We start from the raw sequence: 26,699 nt of genomic DNA, 5'->3' as shown, positions 1-26,699 counted from the left end.
CTATCTACGCTCTTCCCGTCGCCGCCTACACCTCCAATTGAAATAATCCAACCCATTAACTATATCTATATCGGGGCATTCAGCCCTCCCGGACGGCGTCCAAAAAGCTTTCCTTGGACATCTGCGAGGCCATTTCTTCTCGCTTTTTGGCTCCCAGAATGCTGGTTTCGTCCATCGACTTGGCTCCAGTCTGGGCAGCCAGAATGGCGTTGAACATTCGAATGGCTCCTCTCTGGGCCACCTTTTTCAATTTCTTTTCGTTAGCGAGAATCTCCTTAGCCTTTTCGGGCTCGTCGAGAGGCACCAGCGTCTTGACTCGGTCCTTCTCTGCGGCCTTTCGCTTCTCCAGCTTGATGAGCCGTCGGGCCTTGGCCTCCAGCTTCTGGTCTTCCAGCTCCTTGGCCGACTTTGTGGATCGAATCAGAATGGGGTTCTCCTTGGCGTGCGCCTTGATGGACGAGCCCAAAATGGCAGAGAAGGCCTTGCCGAACGCCTCATCCTTTTTTGCCTTCTTGGCCTTGTGTAGTGCACTAGCGTCCATCTCCTCGTCCTCAGACTCGTCCTCGTCAATGTCAAACTCGTCCTCCATCATCGAGTCATCCTCCGAATCGTCCTCGGACTCCTCCTCCTCCTCCGAATCAACCCCCTCATCCTCCTCTCCATCTCCGCCTTCCAGGTCGTCGAGATCCTCGTCTTCCGACTCCTCTTCAGCGGCCTTCTGCTGCTTCGACACCTTCTGCTGCTTCGGCTTGGCAGCAGCGGCGTCCTGCTTCTCCACCTTAATGGTCACTTTGCCCTTGGCTCCTGATTTTTGACCCATGCTGTGTTTTTTCTTGTGAGTGCGTGCAAAAATATCGGTTTAGAATTTCACCTTTTCCTCTCCCAGGATTTTTTTTGGTGGTGTGCCTCAGATATGCACGGCAGAAAGCCAAACACAGGTTATGACGGTGATGTAAAAATGGATGGTAGAAGCAGATCATCGCGAAAAAAAGGTCATGTGTTTGCATCTGCGGTGATATTGGCTTCGGCCTCTCTCAGCAACAAAACATTGGTGCAATTACGACCATTGTAGCCCTCTCAAAACCAGCCATCTTTTGTTGAAGAATTTTACTTGAAAAGTCCAAGTAATGTAAACACACATATAGTTAGGGTTTTGGGTAATTTATGTGACCCGATTTTGGAGGGCCACCCACCGTAAAAAGAAAGCACTGTCGAAGACGACACACATCCAGCACGTCAAATACCCATCTGGAGAGAAAAATCATTATACCTACTTGCTCCTCTCGTCGGCGAGATTCAGTTGGTATAAAAACATCTCCGGATTTTCATCATTATCAAGCATTTTTCAATCACTCCTCTGCGTCAGGTTCGACTCCTCCCAACCTAGTCCTCCTGCGTTGCCGGGACAACCGCCCTCAAAACACTGAAAGCTTATATCAAAACATACACTATCACCGCTTAATTGAATTCCAAACATCTAAAGCTCCCCTGGACGATACGATACATGACACACAATATGGACAATGTGTTACAGCCTCACAAGGGGGCGAATTCCGGCATCCCCCGGTTTGTGGCCAAGTCGGCAAAGGTCAGCGAACACAAACCCCGCAGCGTCGCCAACAATGAGAACGTGCCTATAGGCTCCAAGCGACCTGCTCCTGGAGCTCTGCCGGTGCCCGTTTCCAGGTTACACAAAGACGACACTCTGTACGGACGCCGAACTGGCATTGGGGCTCCTTCGATGAACCCGTCTGTGCCGCCTACGCCTAGCCACACGGCTCCGGTTCAGATTCGCAACAAGATGGGAGGGGGTTCCAAGGGCAGTGGAGAGGACGACTCTTATGCCTCCACCATGGTCAAGGAGATGTGGGTTCGGCTAGGTGAGAAGGACAAGGAGCTGGAGCAGAAGCGACAAGAGTTTCAGGACAATGCCAACAAGCACATGCAGGTGTTGAACGATTTGAACCGAATGTGTTTTGAGAAGCAAAAGCTGGAGGACGAAAACGAGGCCCTGAGGAGGAAGGTGGACAGCTTGAGGCGTGAGAATGAGCACCAGCAACACGAGATCAACGAGGGCTCGGCGCGTATCAAGGAGCTGAGTGAAAACGCAGACAATCTCATGTCCTTGTGGGAGTCGTCAGTCAAGGATATGGATCGAGAGAAGGAGGACAAGGAGAGCCACGTCAAGGAGCTTGTGGACAAGCTGGAGGAGAAGGAGCGACGCGTTGAGGAACTGGAACGCCTGCTAGAGCAGATCCGTGTACAGATGGATGAAAAAACTGAGCTGTTGTCGACACTCCAGGCACAGTCTCAACAGAAAGTAGACGAGTTGAAACGCGAGATGGACACTCAGATCCAAAACATTCGCCGCGACGAAACGCAACTACGTGGCAAGTTTGAGGAGCAGCATAAACGGGCCATTGAAGAGCTCAATCGCCGCCATGACGAGTCCCGAAGCCACATGGAGGAGCGGTACGAGTCGTTTGAGCGCGAGTTGGAGGGCGTGTCCGAACAGCTAAAGAGCAAGGCGCAAAAGTGTGCTGTATACGAGCAAGAAAACGCGACGCTCAAGGGCCAAATTCACGAGTTGTCGATCTCGTCCAACCAAGCCTCTTCTCTCACATCCGTGTTGCAGTCTCAAATCGACAAGCTCCAGCATCAGAATGAGAGTCAGTACGGAACCATGGAGCAGATGAAGGCTGCCGTTGTCCAGGCCAACCAAGAACGAGACGAGGCATGTAAGAAGCTGCTCGTGGAGGAAACCAAAAGACGGAAATTGCATAACGAGATCCAAGAGTTGCGGGGCAACATTCGGGTCTTTTCGCGGGTACGGCCCATGCTTGAATCAGAGTCTAGAGGTGACAAATCCGCTGCTGTGCAGATGGAGTTCTTGGACGACGAAAACATGACTATCTCGACGCCTCAGGTTGACTCGATCACGGGCCAGATAGGCTCCAAGACACAGTCGTTCAAGTTTGACCGTGTGTTCAAGCCAACGGCTTCCAACTCGGACGTTTTTGTCGAAGTTTCGCAGCTTGTCCAGTCTGCTCTTGATGGCTTCAACGTGTGCATCTTTGCATACGGCCAGACGGGCTCTGGAAAGACACACACAATGTCTGGAGAAGGAGGAGTGATTCCGGAGACGCTACAACTAATTTTCCAGCAGACGCAGCAGCTGCGAGACAAGGGATGGGACTATGTGATCTCCGGCCAGTTCATTGAGATCTACAACGAGAACCTCAACGACCTGCTTGGCTCGGCGTCTGATATGGACTCGAAGAAGCTGGAGATCCGGCACGACATGAAGAGTGAAACCACCTCCATTCTGGGTATAGAGCCTGTCTTGCTGTCAGATATCGAGTTTGTGAACCGACTGTTGCGAAAGTCAGATAAGAACCGAATGGTGGCTGCGACCAAGGCCAACGAGCGGTCCTCGCGATCGCATTCCGTCTTTATCGTGAGTCTCAAGGGCCAGAACCACGTGACTGGGGAGTCCTGCGACGGACGTCTCAATCTCATCGACCTGGCAGGCAGTGAGCGTCTCAACCACAGTGGCGCTACTGGGGACCGACTACGAGAAACACAGAACATCAACAAGTCTCTGGCGTGTCTCGGTGACGTGATACATGCTCTAGGAACTGCCAAGGAGGGCTCTCATATCCCCTACAGAAACTCCAAGCTCACGTATCTCTTGCAGTACTCGCTTGGCGGCAACTCCAAAACCCTCATGTTGGTCAACGTTTCTCCCATGCAGGCTCATGCTTCCGAGACCATCAATTCTCTGCGCTTCGCCACCAAGGTCAACAACACCCATATTGGCCGAGCCAAGCGAAACTAAGTAATTCTAACCTATTTAATAACACTAGATTTAATGATGAAGTTGTACGTGTATTAGTACAAGTACTTGTAGGGAAGATCTTGAATAAAGCCCAAAAGAAGTGATCAGACAAATTAAGAAGACTTGCATAGGATTTATCCGGAACAAAACATCACTTATGTGCTCTCATTGATTTTATTTGCTTTTATGGTGATTATACCTTTTATCTTTATTCCATACTTGACAGCTTAGTCTCAAAAATATTCAGAATATTTCAGAATCGAGTTGAAATGAACCAAAACATATCTCCAAGGACATTCAATTTGAATTTATGATCTTTTGACCCAGACCTGCGACAGGTAGCAATTTTTTCGATTTTTTGGTGTTTTATTCCCCCTTTTTTTTCTCGTTTTATTCTAGGGAAATACATTTCAGCTACTGTTTCTTGAGGTTTTTTTATATATTTTATTCTAATGATTCATTACGGCTATATACCTAGTAGGCCAGGTTATTGGCATTCAATAAATCATACACTTGTAAATCGTTTATTTTTATTATTATAATTTTTGCTGACTAAGTAAATCCTGGATATGGATAAACACGACTTTTTTAAAAGAAAAATCGCCTGGCTAGCTCAATCGGTAGAGCGTGAGACTCTTACTCTAAGGTCATCTCAAGGCTGTGGGTTCAAGCCCCACGTCGGGCTGATCTTTTTTTGCCTTTTTTGGCCATTTTTTTTGCTTACTAAGATTCAGAATATATATACCGCGATGGAGCCAACCGAGAGCATCCTGACGACAATGAAAAATACCTGATATGTTCATGAATGGAGGGACTGTGTGTGTTTGGGCATGTGTTCTCGTGGGTACAAGTGTATGTATCGACAGTAAGTACAGTACCGTTTAAACGGCAGTGTGAACTCGGTAATTCCGTAGTCATGTTGTGTCATATCTCTTTGAGTACATCAGCTACTCGTACCACATTAGCCTGTGGTCCACATACCCGCTGTTATACAATATATATTACCCACCTTGTAGCACCATTTATAATACAGCACCGTTTAGTTTTCTCGGTCATGTTCTCTGACCAGATCCAGCAGCTCCTGGAGCTGGGCGTCGGTTCGCTTGGCAGCCAGAGAGGGAATCAGAGTTTTGGCCTCCTCGGCTCCATCACACGACAGAGTTCCGAGCTGGGCGATTTCAAACGGATGCAGATCGGCGTTGTCTTGGTGACGCAGAATCTGGGCCACCGCAGCCACCTTTTGCTGTTCTCGGAACCGCGAGAAGATGTTCATGTACTCCCGGGTCTTTCGCAGCACGTCATTGGCGTTGATCTCCTCCTCGTCGTCCAGGGTATCGTCTTCCGTGTTCTCAATACCCAATGCGTCATTCTTTCGCTTCTTGAGCGTATGGTTAATGAGAGATCGGGCCTCTGAGGTCGACAGAGCTGTGAGGGCGGTCTCAAACCCGTCGTGGGTGTATTGGGTCACGTCGAACTCGGGTCCGAGTTTCAGCTGGGCTGCATCCTCGTCCTGCACCGCGTTGACGGTCGTGGGCTTTCGTCGCTGCTGCTGAACAGTACTTGTAGACACGTTCATTGTTGTGTGTGTGTGTGTCTTGTGTGGTTTTGTGGGTTGATGATCACAGACAGTGGTGTTTCCACCAGTGCATATTGGACTGAAGATTAAAATCCACTCGGTTCGAATCCCCGCTGGGTAGGCTAATTTACGCCATTTGGGTCACGCGTTAAGTCTAAATTATACGCGTCAGATCAACTGGTACACTGGCAGGGCACAAGAAACAGCACCAAACACTGACAAAAATGCCTCCTTCAACTACGCTCATTCTGGCAGCCACAGTGCCCCGATATGGCATCGGACTCAATGGAGGACTTCCATGGAGACTAGCCAAAGAAATGAAGTTCTTCAAACAGGTGACTACAGCCCAGAAGAACGCCGTCGTCATCATGGGACGAACCACCTGGGACTCCATTCCCCCCAAGTTCAGACCTCTTCCTGATCGAACCAACATTGTTCTCACTTCTAGACCCATGACTGACGCTCCCGAGGAGGTTGTAGTCGCCCGGTCGTTCGACGAAGCGCTTACAAAGTGCCCCGAGGATTCTACCGTTTACGTCATCGGCGGATCTCAGGTTTACAAGACCGCGCTGGTCCACGAACATACAAAGGCCGTGCTTTTGACAGAAATTACCTGTCCCGACGGCCACGTGGAATGTGACACCTTCTTCGAGGGCTTTGACCAGGGTCTGTGGAAGAAGCAGCCTTATGAACGTCTCCAAGACTTTGTGGGAGACAAGGTGGAGCTTCCTGGACGAGATACTCCTGTGGAAGAGAAGGGCTTTTCTTTCGTTTACACCTTGTGGGAGAAATAAGCGGATTCAAGCTGGATCCTGTTGGAATGCCGCTGCCTGTGGTCGTTGTACTGGCTATGCGACTGGCCTGAACTCGGATATCTCCTGTTGGCTGGTATCTCAATTGTTGGCTGGTATCTCAATTGTTGGCTGGTATCTCAATTGATGACTGATATCTACCGAAACTGAACCCTAGGGAGTCGGCCTTATGATCATGGCTACGGAGTATCTCAGCCTGTGTCTGACCCTGTCTCAACACCTTGGCTTACGAGCACCAAAATTGTAATGTAACATGTTTTAAATGACTGGTTGAAGATCCGTCAGACCAACCATCATTGGACTGACGCCCAAAGGCTATCCAGGGCATATTTATCTACTTGTAGCTACAATACCACTGTTGTCAAGTTGAAATTTACCTGCATGTCCAATGACGATGAAGTTTGTTTAAATTTTTTTATTAGAGTTTTCAAAAAAAAAAGGGAGAAAAAAAGGAAATTTTTTATATTTTTCTGTCGATTTTCGGGGTGTTTTAGAAATATTCGAAATTCATCCATGAAATAAGTAATGAATTCTATATATACATACATTTAATGCCATCAAAGAGAGAACCGGGAGTGTGTCTGTTATCTTGGAACTGTTATTCTGCTACTACAGGTACGAGTATGACGAGTACAGCCCTGTATTTTTTTTTTCATAAATATGATTTAAAACCGAATTAAATCGAATTAAAAACTACAAATAAATCCAGAGGAGCCAGAAACGGGCTCGCCCCGAAGCTCTTGCTTCTGTAATGCTGGCTTTGCTGTCGGATTTATGGTTATCCAGAACAGCTTGTTGTACTTGTAGTTCGCATTTCTCAGCGAAAAATATTCTACTGCATGAAAGGTAATTTTTTGCAAGTGATCAAACGTCTGATTCCGTTGAAAGGCCGATTTTTCCCCGTCACCATGAGCGAACCTACCACCACCCCCGTCGTCGGCAACAGTGCGTCCGGCGACTCGGCTGAGCAGCACGATCTCGGCCAGAAGCGAGGCAAGGGAGGCAACTGGAACCGACCTCGAGGCGATCACCAGGCCAAGAAGCAGAAGATGGACCGACGAGGCGACCGACAACGAGAGCAGGAGAAGCAGGGCGAGGGCCGAGATACACGTCGAAAGACGGACGGTCCTCTGGTGGCCGACGAGGTGCGACAGCCCAAGCGAAAGGTTGCCTGTATGATTGGATATTGTGGAACTGGTTACCATGGCATGCAACTGAATCCTCCCCAAAAGACCATTGAGGGTGATATCTTTCAGGCCTTTGTCAAGGCCGGGGCCATCTCTCAGAACAACGCCGACGACCCCAAAAAGTCGGCTTTCATGCGAGCTGCTCGAACCGATAAGGGTGTGCATGCCGCCGGTAACGTCATCTCTCTGAAGATGATCATTGAGGACGAGAACATTGTGGAGAAGATCAACAGCCATCTGCCCGAGCAGCTGCGTGTCTGGGGCGTTTCTCGAACCAACAAGGCTTTTGAGTGCCGAAAGTTGTGTTCTTCTCGAGTCTACGAGTACCTGATGCCTACCTACTCGTTCCTGAACCCTCGACCTGGCACTGTCATGTCCGAGAAGCTCCTCAAGGATGGAACCAGCCCCGACGAGGAGGGCAAGAAGTACTGGGAGTCTGTCGCTGCCGATCTCGAGTCCCAGGGCGTCTCTTACGACGAGTGGATGAAGCGAGCCTGTATTGATGAGATCAAGGGGGAGGAAACCAAGGAGGGTGAAGCCAAGGAGGTGGCCGAGTCTGAGGTCAAGACTGACTCCAAGACTGACGCTGCCACTCTTGAGAAAATCAAGGCTGTCGAGCGAAGACACCGGGAGGAGTTCCGAATCTCTGGCGAACGACTCGCTAAGATCAGAGAGATTCTCAAAATCTACGAGGGCACCCACAACTTCCACAACTTCACTCTGGGCAAGGCGTTCAAGGACCCCTCGGCCATGCGAACCATGAAGTCTCTGACCTGTAGTGATCCCTTTCTGATCGACGGAACCGAGTGGGTCAGTATCAAGATCCACGGCCAGTCCTTCATGCTGCACCAGATCCGAAAGATGATCTCCATGGTTGCTCTCAGTGTACGATGCAACGCCGACCCCCAGAAGCTCATTCCTCAGACGTTTGAAAAGGCCCGAATCAACATCCCCAAGGCCCCCGCCCTGGGTCTGCTGCTGGAGCGGCCCGTCTACGACTCGTACAACAAAAAGCTGCAGGGCGAGTTTGGCCGAGAAGGTGTTCTTTTCGACAACTGGAACGACCAGATCGAGGCCTTCAAGCACAAGTTCATCTACGACAAGATCTACGCCGAGGAGAAGGGCCAACATGTGTTCCACGCCTTCTTTTCTTTCGTCGATGTCTTTACTGGGGATGCCTCATTCGACTTTCTGCTTAAGCAGGGTATCACCAAGGAGTGCACCACGGACTACATGAACAAGAAGGCAAAAGAGGAGGGTAAGGAGATCAAGAAGCTCGAGGAGGACGACGATGAGGTTGCTAATGAGCAGAATGAAGGGTAAGGGTCGCATAAAATGTGCGGAGTATTGTATAAAATATTATTCTAATAAACACTTAAAAATACTTATCCATTTATGTACAAGTGCTCGTGCATTGGCTATGACGTTTGTTTCTCGATAGACAACCAACGGCCGGGTCCTCTGACCCTCTTTAGAGCCTCCTGATCACCGTCTGCTAGAACAGTTCTGACTTTGATCCAACTAGTTTTCCACAACGGAACTACCGACTCACTGAGAAGTAAAGAAGTCCATGGACAATTATTGACTCCTAGAACCTCGAGAAACAAGGTGTGTTGAGCCAGTTTGCGGATATCGTACTCTGCTCTCGGAGGAGCAGGCCATCCTGAAATGTCCAACTTGCTGAGCTGGAAATGTTTCGTTAACGACAGCAACATAGGCCATAGACGAGTATTGTGATGCGAAGGGTATGCCAAACACAGAGATGTCAGATTGGGAAACTTTTCGACATTTGCTTCTTCATCCTGAACATCCTCCCAATCTACTTCCTCCTCTTCCTTCTCTTTCTTGCGACTTAGCAGCCAGTCAGCGAGTACCCTCGTTTCTCTCAAGTCCAGGCCAGAGAGATCCAGGTGGGTAATTTCCGGGTATGATGGTTGATGCAAGAGCAAGCCGTATGCCTGGGGAGACACTGTGTACTTGCTTAGTTGTGATATTTGAGGCAACATGTCGAGCACTAGATTCGTAGACAGATACTCACTGTACACGTCCAACAGCGCCCTGTGTTCGGGGTAGAACTCCGCAACGCTCTTGATGCATAGTCTCTTAAGACTTGACACGCCCTCCTCTTGCTGTTTGAAGACCCTCTTGAATTCGGGCTCTTGGACGCTCTTTTTCACCATCCAACTTGCTGGGGCGGGTGGTCCTGCCTTCACTGGCGGCAGCATTGTGATTCTCGACGGATCTTGCACGAAGCGAGCAATCTCCGGGTCCATACATGGTTCGGATTGCACCGCTGGACCCACAGATTTGCTCAGAGAGCCGCCACCTCGTGCTCGGCGTTTCGTCTCTACCAGCTCTTCTCGACTGAGAGGAACGCCAAAGATGGCCGAGAGCGATGGTTTTTGCGCCGAATCTGCAACAGCTGGCTTAGTACTCTGATTCGGAACGCTCGGATATCTCTTATATTGTTTGGTATACTTTTTTGGCATGGTGATGTGCGGAGAAAGATTGATGGGTGAGGTAAGTGCAACCCAAATATATAGAAGCAAATGACTAAGAAAGATCGGGGGTTGTTAAAGAAACAATGGCGGCATTGCGACCCTACAAGCCTCTTGAAGGATTCTCTCGCGGCGTCACATACACACCATCTTAAGTAAAAAAAAGAAAATAGCCCGACGTGGGCTGAACCCAACTGAGATACTTAGAAAGTTCCACTCTACGATTGGCTAGCCAGGCGTAATGATGCTTAGAGTAATTTTTTATATAACAAGCTAACATTTAATTAATGTAAAAAAAAAAAAAGGCTGTAAGAATCATTTTAGAAAAAACAGAGAAAAACCAAGAATGAAAGACAAGACTGAATCAAGCTACGGATGCCATCCGTTTGCGGGTAAAATTTGTCTTATGGCCTCAAGTGCTGAAATGTCTTCATTTAAGAAGAAAAAAAAAAAAAAAAAAAAAAAAAAAAAAGCTGACATTTGGAAAACAAACACAAGCTCGCCATTTATATGGCTAGGTACAATACATACGTTTATTCAATACATTCGTTGTCTACAACTCGTCGTGAAGATCGGCCTCAGGCTCATCGATCTCCACCTCGACCTCCACAGGTCCGGCGCGCTCCTCCTCCTCCTTCTTCTTGCCCTCAATTCCCTCAGCCTCCTTTCGAAGCTTTCGAATCTCATCGTCGTACTTGGTCCACTCGGGAACCTGTCGTCGAGCCCGGTCGAGCTTGGGCTCCTTGGTGAGAGGGTTGTTACACATGTCAATGGTCTTCGCAGTCTTCAGAGACTCGTCAGAACACCACGTCTCGCACCACAACCAGTCCTGAGGCAGGGAGAAAATGGGAACCTGCCGCTGCAGGTTGTTGGGCAGATCTTGGTCCAAGTTGGACAGAGAAGCTGGGTCGGCAGAAAGCTGGTGGTAGTGGACTCGGAGTCGGTCTCCAATCTGCTGGGCTCGGAAGACCTTGAGATCAACAACGAACAGAGCAGAAATGTGGTAGACGAGATCATCACCCAGGAAAGTATCCCAGTAGCCCTGCTTCCAGAATCGGAAGCCGTCCATCTCCTTTCGAGAATCACACATGGGGGTGAAACCGTAGGGAGCACCCTCAAGATCCATCTCGACAAGTTCGTACAGATCAGTCCGCACAATCTGGTCGGAATCGATGAAGATGACTCGTTCAAGATCCTGAGGGAAGAGGACATCCAGGAACAGAATCTTGTATCCCCAGATTTGCCGCTGCTTCTCGGTCTGACCTCGTAGCCAGTGGGGCCACTGGTAGGTGACCAGTTCGTACTCAAAGCCGTAGTGGGCTGCAAGGTGGGGGAGGAAGGCCTTGAAGGAGGCAGAAAGGAAGTTCTCAATGAGCCAGAACTTGACAGTGTGGTCGGTGTGGGCCATGACAGAGGCAGTCATGATACTCAAGAATCGCTCGTAGAGATGGCCAGAAGCAACCGTGAAAATGTTAATGTCCGCCTGCTTCTTGGTGGAGACACCAGTACTCTTCTTGAGCTTGCTCCACAGCTTGGCCTTGTCCTGAGAGGCGCCAACGACAACATTTTCCTTACCCTTCTTTCGCTCCATGGAGAGGGAAATGTGAGGACCAAGAACGTCAGTGACAGGAATGATAACCTCGTGCTCAGTTTCATAGACGTCAGAAGCAGAGGGTCCGAGGTTAAGTTCCCAGAGACCAGGGCCTGCCTGAAGCTGAAAGTAACCCAGATTGGACATGACAAGAGTATCGGAAGACTCGCCTGTTAGGGTGCTCTTCAGAAGCAGGTCGGTTCCAGGAGCATAGCTATTCTTGGTAATGTCGATGATGGATCCCTCAATGAGAATGTTCTGGAGTGAGTAGGAAGCGTCGACAAAGTCCTCGGAATCCTCCTCAAGCAAAATGTTGTCCAAATCGTGCGTGTTGTCGGCAGGCATTGCAATCCAAGAAGAAGGAGCGTCAAGTCCGAAAGTAAGCAGGTTCTGAGCGGGAAGACCCTCGAAGTTGAGGTTGGGCACCTTGTGAGCTCCCTCGGCATCAAACTCCGGAACGACAGAGTTGTGAGCTCGGTAGAATCGCTTCAGGGGCAGGGTGGGTTCCTGGCGGGCATCAGGGGCCTTGGGGGAGGGGAAGACTCGAACGGAAACACCAGTGACCTTTGAAATGGCTTCAATCTGAGACACAAGTCGCTGTCCTCCGTCAGAGAGCACATCAACAGCTGCAACAATCTTGACGAGAGAAGTAGACTCATCGCCAAGCACGAAAGAAGAAACGTCCTTGTTCCATCGAATGTGGTGGAAGGCACGAACATCATAAAGCGTAGATTCCTGCTCAGTTGCATCACCGTAGAAGATCTTAGCGAGAGGAATGTGCACCTTGGCAAGATCGAGGTTGTTCTCGACAGACTTGGTAAGCAACTTGAGGTCAGAAAGAGCGACAGAAGTGAGCTCAAGACGTCGAACGGCCTCTCGCTCGTAAAGGGCAATCACCTCGGACTTATCAAGAAGCATGGCCTTGGAAGAAATGTCATTGACGAGGCCATCGATAATGAGAAGGGTAGAAGACTCTGTAGTCTTGAACTGCTTCAGATACTTGACCTCCTCAGAAGCAGTGATGGTCTTGTCAAAGGGAACCTTTTTGGCAGAGAAAGAAGCATTGTCACCCTCAAGATAAGCAAGGGCATCCTTGAGAAGACTAACCTGCTCTTCACCAGCCAGCTCGGTCAGTTTCTGAACAACTCCGTTGATCACCTGACCCTTGGCACTATCAGTCTGTCCGATATGAACAAATTGGGTTCGGAAAGCGAACCTGTCCTTCTCCTCCTGCTGTGCCTCAATAAGAGCCAGAAGCTGTGAAACAAACTGGGTAGAGGCAAAGTTTCCAGCAAGGATGGAGTTGGAGAAGATAGAGGCAGTCGTACCAGCGATTGTAGCAGTGGAAACATCCTTCAGGTTTAAGTCGCTCTCAAGGTACTGCAGGTTGGTGAAAGATGCAGGAGACAGAATGAGGTTTCGTCGAGTGGGGCTTCCCTCCACCAACAGATCCTTGATTTCGTGGTTGGCAAAGTACTTGTCAACCGGGTTTCCAGCGTTCTCGTCATCCTCGTCCTCGTCATCTTCACCAACAGGAGCCTCTTTAGACACCTTGATGATCTGTTTCTGGACAAGCTTGAGCATCTCGGGCAGATCCTGCTGGAACCGAGCTCCCACAAGATTCTGCCACTTCTCAGAGAAGGGCATGACAATACCGTTCATTACAAAAGCAGGCTCCTGCGTCTGGGCCTCATTCATACCCAGTTTCTTCATCCACTCTCGAGAGGCAGTCACATAAGGTTCGTAGGATTCCTCCTTGAGAGCTTCGTCCACACTTTCTTGAGTAATCTCGGCAGGGATTTGAGTAAAGATCTCTTCGACAGGAGTACCAGCTCCGAGGGCGAACAGGAATCGAAGAGAAGCAGTGGCGTCGACATTTCGTGCAAGGTAGTGAAGGTACTGAGACAGCTTCTTACCCTTGAGGGTAGATCCGTAAGGAACGACACCAAACTGGATGGGCATGCTTCGTTGCAGCATAGTGAACAGCACAGTGAGCTTACCTCGGTTAATAGGGTGCATGTTGATCAACTCTCCAGTCTCCTTGTCAACCTTGACATCAGCGAAATCGTCCATGTTGAAAGGCATCACCACTGTCTGGGCGTTATGAGCCAGGTTGATCTGGTTCTGGAGCAGAGAAGCCACAGATCGGGGCCACTCCTGGTACTGGATATCTGTAGCCAGGTTGTTGAGCCACAGAAGAGCATCGGCGTCACGGTAGTCGATTCGCTGAGGCTGGGACTCCAAAGCGTGTTGCAAAGGATAGTCGTTGAGAATAGAAGCAAGCTGCTCAGCAGAGATTGCACCCTTTAGGGTCTTAGCCAGAACCTCGAGTCGAGAGTGCTCAAGAGCAACGAGATCAAACAGAGACTGCAGGTTGCTGGCCGAGGTGGAGAGCAAGGCACCGTTGACAAACATCTGATTGGCTCCAGGCATGAAATCACCAGCGGCTGTATTTTCCTGGAGGGCCTTCTGGAAGCCCTTGACAGGCTTGGTGTTGTTCAGAGAAGATGATAGAAGAGGGAAGTCGAAAGACACCTCCTTGAGGGCCTTGAGAGCAGCCTCGGGGTCCTTTCGATGGTTGAGAACAAACTGCGCGGCGTTCAGGCCTATGTTCTGCAGCTCCCTCTTGGTGTAGACGGGGTTCTTGTTGTCAGTCAGCTTCTCAGTGTTAGCGTCGTCGTCAAGAACCAGGTAATCAGTTTTCTTGAGGGACAGCTCGGCACCGTAACCGGTCATGGTAACTCGCTCAGATCGGTCTGATCGTCGGTATCGCAGAATGTACACCATCTTTCCATCCTGGGCCTCCTGGTACAGAATCTTGTGGAACAGAGGGAACTCGGGAGATCGCAGATCAGCGTAAAGAACGGTCACGGGGATGTTCTTAAGATGCTTGTTGGCCTGTACGGATCGAGCCACGTGGTCGAAAAAGTACACACTGGGGTTCTTGGGCATCTTGGTGGTCTTGAGAGTAAAGAGATCGTTGGAGTCGCAGTATTTTTTGCCATTGTAGGTGAAGAAGATGTCGCACTCGGATTCCTGGCTGTCGCCGAGCTGGTAGAAGGTCTCAATCAGAGGAGATTCTCGCCGGAAGGCCAGGGCGGCGTCGGTCAGAGATTTCTGGAAGTCGGAGATCTCGCTTTTGGAGGCCGCAAAGGCCGTCAGGTTGTCGTACCATTCCTTGTCGGTATAATTGGCACCATCCTCGACCTGTTCGGCAATGTGATTGATGAAATCAAAGTAGGTGTGTTCAGTTGAAAGGGTTTCACTGGGTTAGAAAGGCGATGGACAATTTTGTCGACAGCCAACAGAATATCGGCAGCTCGTACGTTAATGGTGACAGAGTCTTGAGATCAGCTTTTTGTCAGTCCAGCGAGGGGGAGACCATTTGCTGGTGTGAACTCCGGTGATGATCTTTAGCGCGAACTTGTCAGGTAGAGAGAAATAGTACTCTCCATCGAATCTACCGGAGGTCGTCGGGGAGCAGGATCTAATGAACCGGGTTGGTTCGTATCTCCGATAACAATCGTCTGACCTTGGATCCATACCGTCCATTGGTGCCAGGATGGTAGACACAGGCCAATATCGGTCCGGGGATTTGCTTGTCTACACTGATCGCCTCTTCCATGGCTGAGTCACTCAACATTTAACACAATCACCCAAGTACTGTCTCTGTCCAATAACCTGCTAAGGTCATCGTCGTAGTCAGAGCTCTCCGAGGCCATCATTTAGATCCAGATTGCCTGACTCAAGTCGCTCATGTACCTTGGACTGTCGCACATACTGGGTCCTGTGTGACATGTAGTCTTGGACACTGGTATTGGCCACCACTAATTGATCCAGTCCACTGCCAGAACTCATAGCCAAACCAAACACGCAAGATCGCCGCCCTGCCATGCTCGATACTCACACTAATTCCAGCAGAAAGTCACTCTGCCATTGAGCCTTGAGCTCGACCGTCACGTTGGCAGCCACGCTGGACGCAAAGAGCGCCGCGGCGGCATACTTCAACAGTTTCATGATGCTGATATGACAAGTAGTGAAAGTAGCAGACAAGAGACTCTGTCGAGGCTGGTATACGCACCATCGCCAAATCTTAATCTCGCTTATGCATGTGTTGTCCTTGGAAAAAGTGGGGGCGTCGGAAAATGGCGATTATTGTAATACAAAGGTGAGGTTTTTTGGTACCATTAGAATGGTGTTGATTGGAATATCCAGAATCTGCTTTCAAATTCTTTCTATATCCTCTACATCCCAATATAAAGACACCCCATGTCCTAAATAAACTCCAACTATATGTACTTAGTAACAGGGGTCCTGCGGGGCAACAATAGACAGCCAGGGAAAAGGGAAGGCAGACGCAGAGTTGTTTCATTCGAGATGAGGGCGTGAAAGACGTCAGTGTCGGTAGCCACGACTGTATCGACCTTTTATATTCTCTATTATTCTACACAGCATTGTGGAGTGTATGTTGGTATGTTGATATCTTTCCTACTGGTACGACGCCAGTGCCATCTCATTAACATAATTTCATTAGCCGTGATTATATAAAAATTACACACGATTATACACTGAGAACAGCCCATACCGTGAGCTGTTTGTTTCTTTTCAAAACGAAAATTGATGCAGTCATGCCTGCTGAGGAGGCTCCAACTTTCTCAGGAAACCAGCCACCCGGTTGATGTCGACCTCCCCTGAATCACTCTCCACTGCCTGGACAAGACCCTCCAGCAGCTCGTCCACCTTATCCTCGGCAACACCAGTGGACAGAGCAATGACCCGTCGGAACTTGTGTTCCAGCTCGGTCGATCTGCCTCTGAGCTCTCCAGACGTTCGCTCCAGCTCAGCCTGGTTCTTTCGGTACGCTCGCACACGAGCCTGAAGGACTTGCTGGGAGGGGACCTCAATCGAGTTCATCTCCTGCACAGACCACTCCTTGTCTCGAGGAGCCTGGAACAATGCACGAGTTCGGAACGGCTGGTCAGCGTCAAAGTTACCCTCGAAAGACATATTAGCACCGCCGGAATGCGCCTGGAACTTGGCATCTTCGTCGTGAAGAGCCCGCTCAAGGTTAGTTGCTCGCTTCAGCATTGCGTCTCGCTTGGAAGAAAGGTTCTTGAGGTGCTCAAGTCGCTGTCGAGCCTCGGAAAGTGCATTGGTAGCTCCCCTGAGCTCGGCATGAGCCTGTTCAGCCGCTCGAGTTCGTCCAGCCATCTCAGACGAGAAATCCGTGTCCAGACCCTCGATCGACGAGATGATCGTCTGCAGAATATCCTTAGACCGCGTCTCGGCATTTGCAGAGAAGCCCACTCGTTCTCCTGACCGCGAGAGCATGGGTTTAACCTCGGCAAGGTTGATAGTGACGCCGAAATCAACAGGTCGAAGTCCAGCTCGATTGGGAATCATGGGATCTGCACCAACCTCAATCAGCTGGGTCACGATCGCACGATTTCCGACTCGAGCAGCAATGTTCAACGCAGTATCACCGTACTTGTCCTGAGCGTTGACAATCTCCTGCATAAATCTCGCCAAAGAGAACCGGATTCGCTTCGGCGACGTCCCCCGTCGCACAATCCACTCGAGCAGACACTCAAGGTAGTACTTTGCAGCTGCTGCTCTGCCTCTGATACCAGCAGTCAGGGCAATGTGATGCAGAAGAGTTCGGTTCTGCTTATCTAGTAGGGGGATGGCTGGGTAAATGATATCCAGCATCTGGGGGAAGGTGCCGGAGTCAAAGTTGTTGGTCACAAGGATAGCTCGAACTAGCGCCGTCTCGCCAGCGTAGTTGGCTCGTCGTCGGTCAGCTCCATGCATGACCAGAGCCCGTACAACATCCACTCGGGCCAAGGCAGCAGCCCAATGAAGAGCAGCATGTCCCATATCGTCAATGGGGACGTCAACGTTGATGGCCGGCGAGAAGCTCGTTGCTCCGTTGCCCATAAACAGCTGAGTCATGATATCTCGTGACGCGTCATTGTGTGCATCCGGAGGAAGAGGGTCCATAGGGAGGTTCGTCGGGGAGAACAGGTCTGCTGTGGGAAGGTTTTCGTCGAATTCCAGAGTGTGGTTGGGTTGCTGCTGCTGCTGTTGTTGTTGTTGCTGTTGTTGAACCATGTGTCCTGGAGTACTCTGGTGGCCTTGGGGGCCCTGATTTTGAGGGCCACCATGTCCGTGTCCGTTAGTTTCCGACTTGAAACGCTTGGCTGGAGGAGACGCTGAGTCTGTGCCTGGAGTGCCAATCTGAGGAGTGCCCATATTAGACATGCTGGGTGAGCCACTCATGTTGCTCATGGAGTTGTTGCCGAGCATGGAAAGTGCTCTTTCGGCAGACACAGAGAGAGGGGTGTGTGTTTGGGGAAGCTGCAGGGGTTGCGCCAGAGGCATGTCCATTCGGCTCTGCTGCTTGGTAGCGACGATCCGTTTTCGGCGGGCTGCCATGGCCTGTTCCTTGGTAGGTGTGTAGTCTCCGACTTGGGCGGGATCAAAAGCTAGCAGCGGCTGCAGCACGTCGTAGACTGAGTACTGTCGGCACAGATCGACGCCTCGCTCGTAAGGGATCCATGTTCCCTGGTACTTTCCGTAGCCTCCCTGGACCTTTTCGTGGGCGCCGGTGAGGATCTCCTTTTCGAGAATCTTGGTTCGTTTGGACTTCTCCACGCCGGCCACCTTGAGGATTTGGGTAGCGTTGAGCGACGAGTCTGTGCGTCGTCTCATGACGGCCACGTCGTTGGCCATCATTTCAAACACCTGGATTCCGGAGTAAACGGCGGTGTACAATTCTGGCGACATGCCAGGTGTGGAGGATTCGTGTTTCACGTCGGGCATGGTTGTGGATGAACAATGGTCTTTGTCGCCTGTAGCGTGTCGTGAACGTCTTTGAGCGTCAGTTTTTCTGGGGCAAACAGATGTGGTGTGAATGCAGTTGTGAAAAAATACAAGTCGGCGAGTCTAGCGGAGCTCGAGCAAAGTCGCAGTCGTGTAGCTAGCTCTTCTCTGTCCAGAGGTGGTTCTGAGCGCTTCTTTTTCTGTCGGTACCTCAGGGCACTGTCGTGGAGCAAGGGTGTACAGGGTTTTGTGGAGCTGGTTTTAGCGTCACGGGAATGATCGGTCGTGGGAAAACGCTGGTTGTATGGCGCTAGTTGCGAGGGCCGTGTCTGTGTCGCTGTAGACGTGTCGCTAGAGCCGTGGAATGGGGTGTATTACTGGCACAGTATCGTCTCGGCCGTGTCGTCGTGCAGAGAGTCACGATTGCAAGTTAAACTCAGGCGCGTAGGAGGGTAACGCGTGATTGGGAGGCAGGCCCAAAAACCCATGGACACAAAAAAGACAAGCCCAGCGGGCGACAGAGCCGAGCCGCGGGAGACACACACATATATATACTTTGGTTTCTGCTCTGTGTCGCGCCCCCAAAATATTTCGCATTCAGTCACAAACGCCCTGTCGTAGCTCCCTCCACTAACCCACCCATTCAGCACACTTGCTCACTCTATTTTGGCGGCTTATTCGTGCATGGGAAGTATAAGTAGCAAGAGTTGCCGAGGGGAGCTGTGGGGGGCGGGGGAAGAGGTGGCGCGAATAAAAGAAGTAGATGGGGCTCGGCACGACTGCCCGAGCATTTCAAGACTCTTCTCTTGTTTCTAGCGTGATTATTGGACATGTTGGAGCCGCTTTTCTTCCATTCAATTAGTGATAGCATAACCAACAAACCTGAGGTAATTATCTTGATGAAAAGAGACAAAATCTGGGAGGAGATTGCATCATAAGAGAGAGATATTTGACATCTACCAGAAACTTATTTTTTCCCTGTTTTTCTCGCGGTTTTTCGATATTTTGGCAATTTTTCCATTTCTCTCCTCCACAAATAACCCCGCAAATGGAAACACCTAACCCGTTATTGGTTTTGGCGTTGCAACTCTAAAAGTCCTGTGTTGGGCTGAGATCGGCAAAACCCGTGTAGAAAAGCCGATACAAGAGATACCGGGCGTCGAGTCGGCGGAGACCGAGTAGAGCGGGTCACGTGAAGGCAATTTCCGTTTTCCCGTTTTTCAATATCTCCACTGATGCGTCCATTTATAACCGTTTATTAAGGGTCAAGCCTAGATTGTATTACGTAAGTGGGTGGGAAGAGGCAGGCAGCGTAGGGTAGCAGAATAGGAGATAGTTGTACGGCAACTTGAGCTGAGCTTTATCATGGGGCTTTTTAGAGGGAGTTCCTTCGACTTGAGTCGCTTTCGTGGTCTTAACCTCTCAGAAATGCCGTTCTGAACGCTCAATGTTGTATTGTAAAAGTACAATTTTTTTTTCTGCATATACATTCATTTAATTATAACTTTGCTGTGAAAGAATAACCTTTGAAATGAATGTTCACGAATATTACTAATTAGTACAGTACATATTGTACAGCTACTTACTGTATGATGGTTAACTAGGGAGGAGGGTATATCTCCAAGTACTTGTACAAGTAGACACAAAAGTGATCAAAACACACGCCAGAGGAGAGTCACGTGACGAAAATAAAACGTCCGGGACCCCACGATCTTCACGGCGTCGTAACATGTCTTCGTATGTTCATGTTTGGGGATATGATGGTACTTTGTATGTTGATTGCAGTGGTCAGTTGGTCGAGATTTTCCTGAGATACGATGTACCTACTGTACATACTAGTACCACCACGCGGAGTTGTCAAGGTTATCAGTTGTCATCCTGTTGAATATAAAACGATATCATGTTGTTCCTTACAACTCGTAGACTTCTGAAATGTAAATATCGTACCTCTTACACCACTATTGCACCCACTATTTCCACTCCTCACCCCCACGTTCCACCATGTGCCACTTGAACTCAATTGCTATCTATACATACGATGCTGATACACGCCACACAACCTCTACAACTACTCCAGCAGCTGAAATGACGACTCCGGCTTCTTTGAAACCAATCACGCCGTACCTGGCCAAGGCCAAGGAGACGCAGACGGCGGACCCCATCATCTCGTACCATTGCAAGTTGTACGCGGCGCAGCAGATTGTCGACCAGGGTCTGCATCAGAAAGACACAGAAGCCGCCATCTTCACCGGGAATTTGCTGGACGAGATTGAGAAGCTCAAGGAGGAGGATCCGGTTCTGGTGTCGGAGAAGGGCCAGGCTGTTATCAGTGACGACACGGTGGCCAGCTCGTATGTGGAGGCTTTTGCCCTGAAGATCTTTGCCCGGGCAGACAAGCAGGTGCGGGACAAGACGAGCACCAAGGCCACGGCGCAGATGTTCTTTGCCGCGGCCACCTTCTTTGAGGTGGTCAAGCTGTTTGGAGAGCTGGACAAGGACGTTGTCGATAAGATCAAGTATGCCAAGTTCCACGCCGCTCGAATCCTCAGAACTCTCAAGGCCGGAGAAGACCCCAACGAATTCACTGTCGAGGACGAGGACGACGTTATCGACAACGCCATTGATGACGGAAACGAAGATACTGCTCCAAAACAACCAACCACAGAAGAGGAGGAGGCAGAGCTGCCCGAGGAGGAACAAATCAAAAGAATGATGGCGGAGATGAAGAAGGAAGCTGGCGTTGACGACGGTGCTGACTCTGTGGATCCTTTCGACAAGAGATTGTCTCCGAAAGAGGTTTCAATTCACGCCTCCAAGGCACTATCATCTCACGATAATGACGACCCCCTATCGAGCATTCCTCCTGCACCTCCGACTTTTCTTCCCGAAGACAACACTCCTCCTGCTCCTCCTTCCAACCCCCCCGGAGACGTGGCTCCTCCCAAACCCACTCTTCCCAGCCCGCAGCGAAAGGTGTCGTCGCCTGCAAAGATTGTGGCCAAACCAGTCGACCCCAAGACTGTGTTGGACGAAGACGCTCTGATCAAACAGGCCCAGAAACACGCCAAGTTTGCCATTTCCGCCCTCAACTACGAGGACAAGGAGACAGCATTGAAAGAGCTTCAGGCCGCCATGGATCTGCTATCGGCATGACCCCACTCACATAGAGATTATGATTGATGAATGATGATGTTTTTATCCACACTAGTTGACATTTATCGGAGCGGACTTAACCAACTTAAAGTCAAATAGAGCTCCAGTATACCACAATTTATATCCCTCGTTTTTGCCGAGTTCAAGTATCCGCGCGAATCTCCGTTTTTCCCCACAGTGTGGGTGGAACGAGAAAATATATATATATATATTTCAAAAATAATTTAGGGTTCCGTTTTTTCTTATCCCAACTTGCACTTCACTCACATGCCATGCGATGCAGATTACTAATCAAGTTACCCTATTGCCGGGATTAAGCGTTATCTCCTACACCCTGCATAATATGCGGAGTGGAGATGATGGGGTGTGTTGCGGCTAACATGCCGCTGGTTGGGTGGGGGGTTGTCGGTCACGTGATGCTATATATAGACGATTGGACAGTTGGGGTCACGTGATTTGGTAGCTTACGTGAGATTCGGGGGAGGACATATTACAGAAAACCGTGATCAGATTGAAGCTCCGTTGTATCCTTGTGAATTGCATCTTCGAGCTTATTATTCATCTTGGTGTGGGGGTGGGAAAGGGGTGTTGTTATTTGGGCGTGTTTTGCTGAGTAATTTGGGATAAAATGGTATTGATCGAATCAGGGCATGATTATGGCTATATACGTCTTTCCCGAATCGCGCCAACTTGTTTAATTGAGGAATTAAAGGCCCCCTTCTTCTCGTTCCCCACCTTTGAACGAACACACTATCCAACCCTAACTTATAAGCGAAACCGATCTACACAACACATCACTTCCTGCGCTTTTACCACAAGTCGTCGACATCTCCTTTACCAGCAATTACACTCTCTCGACATGTCTCTGCCACTCACCGATAAATCTTTCAAGCGTCTGGGCAACTCTGGCCTCAAGGTGTCCTCCATCATTGTGGGATGTATGTCGTTTGGTTCTAGCAACTGGGCTCCTTGGGTCATTGGAGACGAAGAGCGGTCCCTGGAGCTGCTGAAGGCTGCCTACGACCGAGGTTTGCGAACGTTCGATACCGCCTCCACCTACTCCAACGGTCTCTCCGAGGTGCTACTGGGCAAGTTTCTGCGAAAGTACAACATCCCACGAGAGAAGGTGGTCATTATGACCAAGGTGTTCTTCCCCGTGGCCGAGGAGGGACTCCACGGAGAGACCATTCTCGGCGGTCGATCGGAGGAGGAGATGCTGGAGTTCACCAACCGAATCGGACTGTCTCGAAAGAACATTATTGCCTCGGTGGACGACTGCTGTGAACGACTCGGCACTTACATTGATCTGCTGCAGATCCATCGACTCGACGACGAGTGTCCCTACGAGGAGATCATGAAGGCCCTGCATGACTGTGTTGAGTCTGGCAAAGCCCGCTACCTAGGAGCCTCTTCCATGCGAGCCGTGGAGTTTGTGGAGCTGCAGAACGTGGCTGAGAAGCATGGCTGGACCAAGTTTATCTCTATGCAGTCTCTTTACAACCTCATCAACCGGGAGGACGAGCGGGAACTCAACTGGTACTGCAACAAGACTGGTGTTGGTCTCATTCCCTGGTCTCCTCTGGCTCGAGGCATTCTTGCGCGACCCAGAAGTGCTGAAGACACTGCTCGGTCCGGTTCTGATCTGCGAATGATGCTGTTCGACAAGGACCACGACTCCACTGCCGAGATCATCGACCGGGTCGAGAAGATGGCCAAGAAGAAGGGCGTTGCCATGGCCACAATCGCCACCGCCTGGGTCCTTCACAAGGGTGCCATGCCCATTGTTGGTTTCTCGTCCGAGAAGCGAATGGATGAGGCTCTGGCCGCCCTGGACGTTGAGTTTGATGCCATGGACTTGAAGTACCTCGAGGATGCTTACGAGCCCGTCAAGTACAAGATGTAAGACGACGAGTGACGGATAATAACAGTTTTAACAAAAGAGGAGTGTGTAGACAAGGGGAGGCAGCCACACCCGACGCTGGTACATTCAAGTAGAAGTAAAAGGGAATCTGTGGACAGTTGTAGACAATGTAGGTGTTGATGAGTTTTATTTGGCATTGCAACAGCCATGGGCATTGATCTTCAGTACTCGCTCAGAACAGTGATGTAAATCAAGGGGGTTTGGTCATTTAGTTGGGTTTAGTTAGGTTGAAGGAACATGTAACTTTTGTATAGAATATCGATAGAAATTTGGTTTCCAATTACTTTAGATCACTTTAGATTTACTTACTTCAGACCCCTCAACTAAAATTATGTTCTCTCAACCTCACCATCTTGACCGTTCAACGACTCCATTAACGAAAGTGGCCACGTCAGCCTTCTGACACAAATAAATGGCGCCCTCGGAACGGTTCCTTTTCCTGCTGCTCACCGCTCCGACCAAAACCACAGCTACCACGTCCTATCTAAAAAGATGCGAAATTGGCTCTGCCTGCAGGTCGGCTAAATATTTCTGATCTGATCTTTCACCAACATCGCAACGACGGAATGACGATAGCAGGACTCTCTCAGCACCTTAAGCCGTTCTATTACAAGGTCAAACATGGAAACACATCTCTCGCCAAGGACAAAGGAAAAGTATTTATCGACGGCGACTGTTTTGCGCTTCGATTGACCGCCACAGGTCACTACACCCTGAGAAGCGACTGGGGAGGCATTTGCCAACGGGTGGACGAGTTCATGGCTTACTGGAAAGACTGGGACATTGGAGCAATCATTTTCGATGGCCAGGGACCCGAAATCGACCGGGTGGCGTCGCAGCAAGAGGTGGACGACCAAATGAGATTCATGTGTCGATTTCCGTTTCTCGGAGGACGTCCCAATTCCGTGTCGGCCATTGTCTACGACTACATACGCGACAAGTACCCTCATCTGAACGTGATTGCGACGGCTTCGGCTCAGAAGCACGAGATTCTCGCCAGTACAGTCTACCAATATGCCCGATACAACCGAAGCGAAAAGGTTTTTCTCTTGGGCAAGGATAACAGGTACGCGGCCTACCACTGGCCCGAGAATGTCCACTTGTGCAAGATTCACACTCTCAAACATGACTGGGAGGTGTCCATGCTCTACCCTCCTCGATTGCTGAAGAAAGAGCCCCGACTACACTGTTTCGAGCTGGCTTTCCTGTGTATGGAACGATTTACGGGCAACAGCAGCTTCAAGGAGGTCAAAAAGTGGCTGCGGACAAATGACAAGTACCACAAATGGCGAGAATACCAGCAAAATGTTCTGGACACCAAACACAAGCTCATCAAGCCCTACAAACACATCAATCTAGAGACGGACTGCTTCGAGGTCCAACGAGCGCTCAACATAATCAGAAACACAAGCACCGTGTACAAACAGATGCCGCTTTTGAACGAGCCATTTTGGGCCGAAAGCGCTTTTCTGGCCGGTCGTCCATGGAGATCTGTGGCGTACGAGTTGTTGATGGATAGAGTCCAATACATGGCCGATGCCCGGATGCATTTTGTCGAGGGAAGAAGAGAGGGCTCCACTATTGCTATGACTAAGATTCCTGTGTGCGACAGGTATCGAGAAAAGGAGCCTGATGTTTATCCCCCCTTGGCTAGCATGATGAACCGACTGCAGAAGATTACCATGAAGGGACTCAAGCGACAGATTGTGACGGAGATCTTCAAGTACACCACTTCCAAGAATGAGGATACCCGGTTGGATTACGAGGAGGAACCTTACAGAAAGTTGGTTGAAGTCTACATGCTGCAGATCTGGGGTACCAAAAAGCCCGCGACCAAAGAACCTGATTTGACATATCGGAAGCTCGAGTGGAGCGATAAGAGCATGTATCTGAACCCCACTTGTCTGCGTATTTACAACAAGCTGTATGCGTGTGTCTACTCTCTGATCATCTTGCAGTCTGTTGTCAAGTTGCCCTATCATTTCACCATGGCCGATCTTGACAGTCTTCTGTGGATCAAGCTATGGAAGAAGCATGTGGGCGAGCCCAGTATGACACGTGAAGAGCTGGCTCGTATCGCCGATCCTCCCCATTTGACTGACCAGTTTTACAGCTACAGCTCCGACAACAGTCTGCGAAACAAGCTGCATGAGGCTCGGTGGAAGTGTCTTCGGTTGATGAATGAGGGAGACGACGAGGGTGTTGTTGAAGCTGAAAAGAATGTTGCTGAGGCGGAATACAACCTCGTGGAGGCCGAGTTAGACAGACAGGAAAAACTCCAGAAGGCTCCTGTCACCGCTCTGCTCTTGATGACCGAGTACAGGAAGCTGCTGAAGGATCTGGAGGCCTCTAATAGTGACGGACTGACACCCAGGTTCAATGTTCGACTGATGAAGGGTCGACTGGAGCGCATTAGCGACAAGATGAGATACCAGTATGATGATTTGTTCGAGTTGGTGAACTCTGAGTATTCGTGGAGGGAAGGTAAAGAGAAAGAAGCCATTGAACAGGATCGATTGCGGAGAGAAGAACACAGGGAAATTGAAGAAGAGCGACGGCAACAGGAGGAGCAGATGGCGAAGGACAGAAATGCTGAAGGATGCAAGCCACAGATCCCCGAGGAGGCACAGAACCCTGAACAGGACACGCATGATAGCGACAGCCTGTTTCTGTCTGGGAGTGAAGTTGGAGACTACGATCATACAACCGAGTTCGGTGGGTATGATATTGAAGAGGACAATAATGAGGACTTTTAGTGGTTTATGTAGAAATTGATTTGGTGCGGCTAAGAGACAAGGGGGGAGTGGAATACATTCCAGTACAGGTTTTCGAGACCAATGGGGTTGTTCGATCTAGCATTGATAATATCGTACTTGATCTGAGTACAACTCGAAGTGATTGCAGCTTTACTGTCTTCATTCGAACATTGTCAAGCCGACAACGGCTTATAAAAGACTGTAAGACCGTCGTAGCCTTCGCTCCACTCGCAGATTCGGGATAATACTCATGGTCTCTGCAAGGTAAGTTCACAGGATGCTATCTCTCCACCATTCCAGGTTGAGAGAGTCTCGATTCTCGGCTTTTGTTTGCGAGCCTTTCACGTTGCAGAACCCTTTCGTCCCACTCTTTGGCTAGTTGCCCGAATTCAAGACGGTTTGGGAAAAAGTGTTCACGCGTGAGACGTGAAGCTGGGCACTCACCAAACCAATTACACACCAAACGCGTCTGGATACTGGGTCTGTAACAAGACAGTTGTACTGGAATCCGTGACAAGACAGCTCTACCACGATCCTACTCTATC

General features: G+C 49.8%; 11 protein-coding genes and 1 non-coding gene across 12 annotated transcripts; 7 read left to right on the top strand and 5 right to left on the bottom strand.

The window, feature by feature from the left end:
- Positions 1–79: 79 nt before the first annotated feature.
- YALI1_C17995g (uncharacterized protein) lies at positions 80–820 on the bottom strand (the record flags this gene model as incomplete). Its single annotated transcript, XM_501777.3, has 1 exon — positions 80–820. One exon carries the CDS (start codon positions 818–820, stop codon positions 80–82), a length of 741 nt encoding a protein of 246 aa, XP_501777.1.
- A 684-nt stretch (positions 821–1,504) lies between these two features.
- Positions 1,505–3,838, top strand: YALI1_C17988g (uncharacterized protein; the record flags this gene model as incomplete). The annotated part of the gene is made up of 1 exon (XM_501776.3): positions 1,505–3,838. One exon carries the CDS (start codon positions 1,505–1,507, stop codon positions 3,836–3,838), a length of 2,334 nt encoding a protein of 777 aa, XP_501776.2.
- Positions 3,839–4,440: 602 nt separating this feature from the next.
- On the top strand, positions 4,441–4,523 carry YALI1_C17959r. The gene has a single exon. It is a non-coding gene; the product is annotated as a tRNA-Lys (tRNA).
- Positions 4,524–4,877: 354 nt separating this feature from the next.
- YALI1_C17949g (uncharacterized protein) lies at positions 4,878–5,414 on the bottom strand (the record flags this gene model as incomplete). The annotated part of the gene is made up of 1 exon (XM_501775.1): positions 4,878–5,414. The coding sequence occupies one exon, from the start codon at positions 5,412–5,414 to the stop codon at positions 4,878–4,880; it is 537 nt and encodes a 178-aa protein (XP_501775.1).
- Positions 5,415–5,638: 224 nt separating this feature from the next.
- YALI1_C17947g (uncharacterized protein) lies at positions 5,639–6,208 on the top strand (the record flags this gene model as incomplete). The annotated part of the gene is made up of 1 exon (XM_501774.3): positions 5,639–6,208. The coding sequence occupies one exon, from the start codon at positions 5,639–5,641 to the stop codon at positions 6,206–6,208; it is 570 nt and encodes a 189-aa protein (XP_501774.1).
- Positions 6,209–7,065: 857 nt separating this feature from the next.
- YALI1_C17932g (uncharacterized protein) lies at positions 7,066–8,736 on the top strand (the record flags this gene model as incomplete). The annotated part of the gene is made up of 1 exon (XM_501773.3): positions 7,066–8,736. One exon carries the CDS (start codon positions 7,066–7,068, stop codon positions 8,734–8,736), a length of 1,671 nt encoding a protein of 556 aa, XP_501773.3.
- A 95-nt stretch (positions 8,737–8,831) lies between these two features.
- On the bottom strand, positions 8,832–9,902 carry YALI1_C17904g (uncharacterized protein; the record flags this gene model as incomplete). The annotated part of the gene is made up of 1 exon (XM_068282344.1): positions 8,832–9,902. The coding sequence occupies one exon, from the start codon at positions 9,900–9,902 to the stop codon at positions 8,832–8,834; it is 1,071 nt and encodes a 356-aa protein (XP_068138445.1).
- A 562-nt stretch (positions 9,903–10,464) lies between these two features.
- On the bottom strand, positions 10,465–15,519 carry YALI1_C17848g (uncharacterized protein; the record flags this gene model as incomplete). The annotated part of the gene is made up of 2 exons (XM_501771.3): positions 10,465–14,767; positions 15,410–15,519. The coding sequence occupies 2 exons, from the start codon at positions 15,517–15,519 to the stop codon at positions 10,465–10,467; spliced, it is 4,413 nt and encodes a 1,470-aa protein (XP_501771.3).
- A 609-nt stretch (positions 15,520–16,128) lies between these two features.
- Positions 16,129–18,324, bottom strand: YALI1_C17820g (uncharacterized protein; the record flags this gene model as incomplete). Its single annotated transcript, XM_501770.3, has 1 exon — positions 16,129–18,324. One exon carries the CDS (start codon positions 18,322–18,324, stop codon positions 16,129–16,131), a length of 2,196 nt encoding a protein of 731 aa, XP_501770.1.
- A 2,001-nt stretch (positions 18,325–20,325) lies between these two features.
- YALI1_C17800g (uncharacterized protein) lies at positions 20,326–21,477 on the top strand (the record flags this gene model as incomplete). The annotated part of the gene is made up of 1 exon (XM_501769.3): positions 20,326–21,477. The coding sequence occupies one exon, from the start codon at positions 20,326–20,328 to the stop codon at positions 21,475–21,477; it is 1,152 nt and encodes a 383-aa protein (XP_501769.3).
- A 628-nt stretch (positions 21,478–22,105) lies between these two features.
- Positions 22,106–23,380, top strand: YALI1_C17782g (uncharacterized protein; the record flags this gene model as incomplete). The annotated part of the gene is made up of 1 exon (XM_501768.3): positions 22,106–23,380. The coding sequence occupies one exon, from the start codon at positions 22,106–22,108 to the stop codon at positions 23,378–23,380; it is 1,275 nt and encodes a 424-aa protein (XP_501768.3).
- A 584-nt stretch (positions 23,381–23,964) lies between these two features.
- On the top strand, positions 23,965–26,154 carry YALI1_C17763g (uncharacterized protein; the record flags this gene model as incomplete). The annotated part of the gene is made up of 1 exon (XM_501767.3): positions 23,965–26,154. The coding sequence occupies one exon, from the start codon at positions 23,965–23,967 to the stop codon at positions 26,152–26,154; it is 2,190 nt and encodes a 729-aa protein (XP_501767.3).
- Between the last annotated feature and the right edge of the window lie 545 nt (positions 26,155–26,699).

Source organism: Yarrowia lipolytica, chromosome 1C (assembly GCF_001761485.1).
Source record: "Yarrowia lipolytica chromosome 1C, complete sequence".
Classification (NCBI taxonomy): domain Eukaryota; kingdom Fungi; phylum Ascomycota; class Dipodascomycetes; order Dipodascales; genus Yarrowia; species Yarrowia lipolytica.
This window is presented reverse-complemented; position numbering and strand designations above follow the sequence as displayed.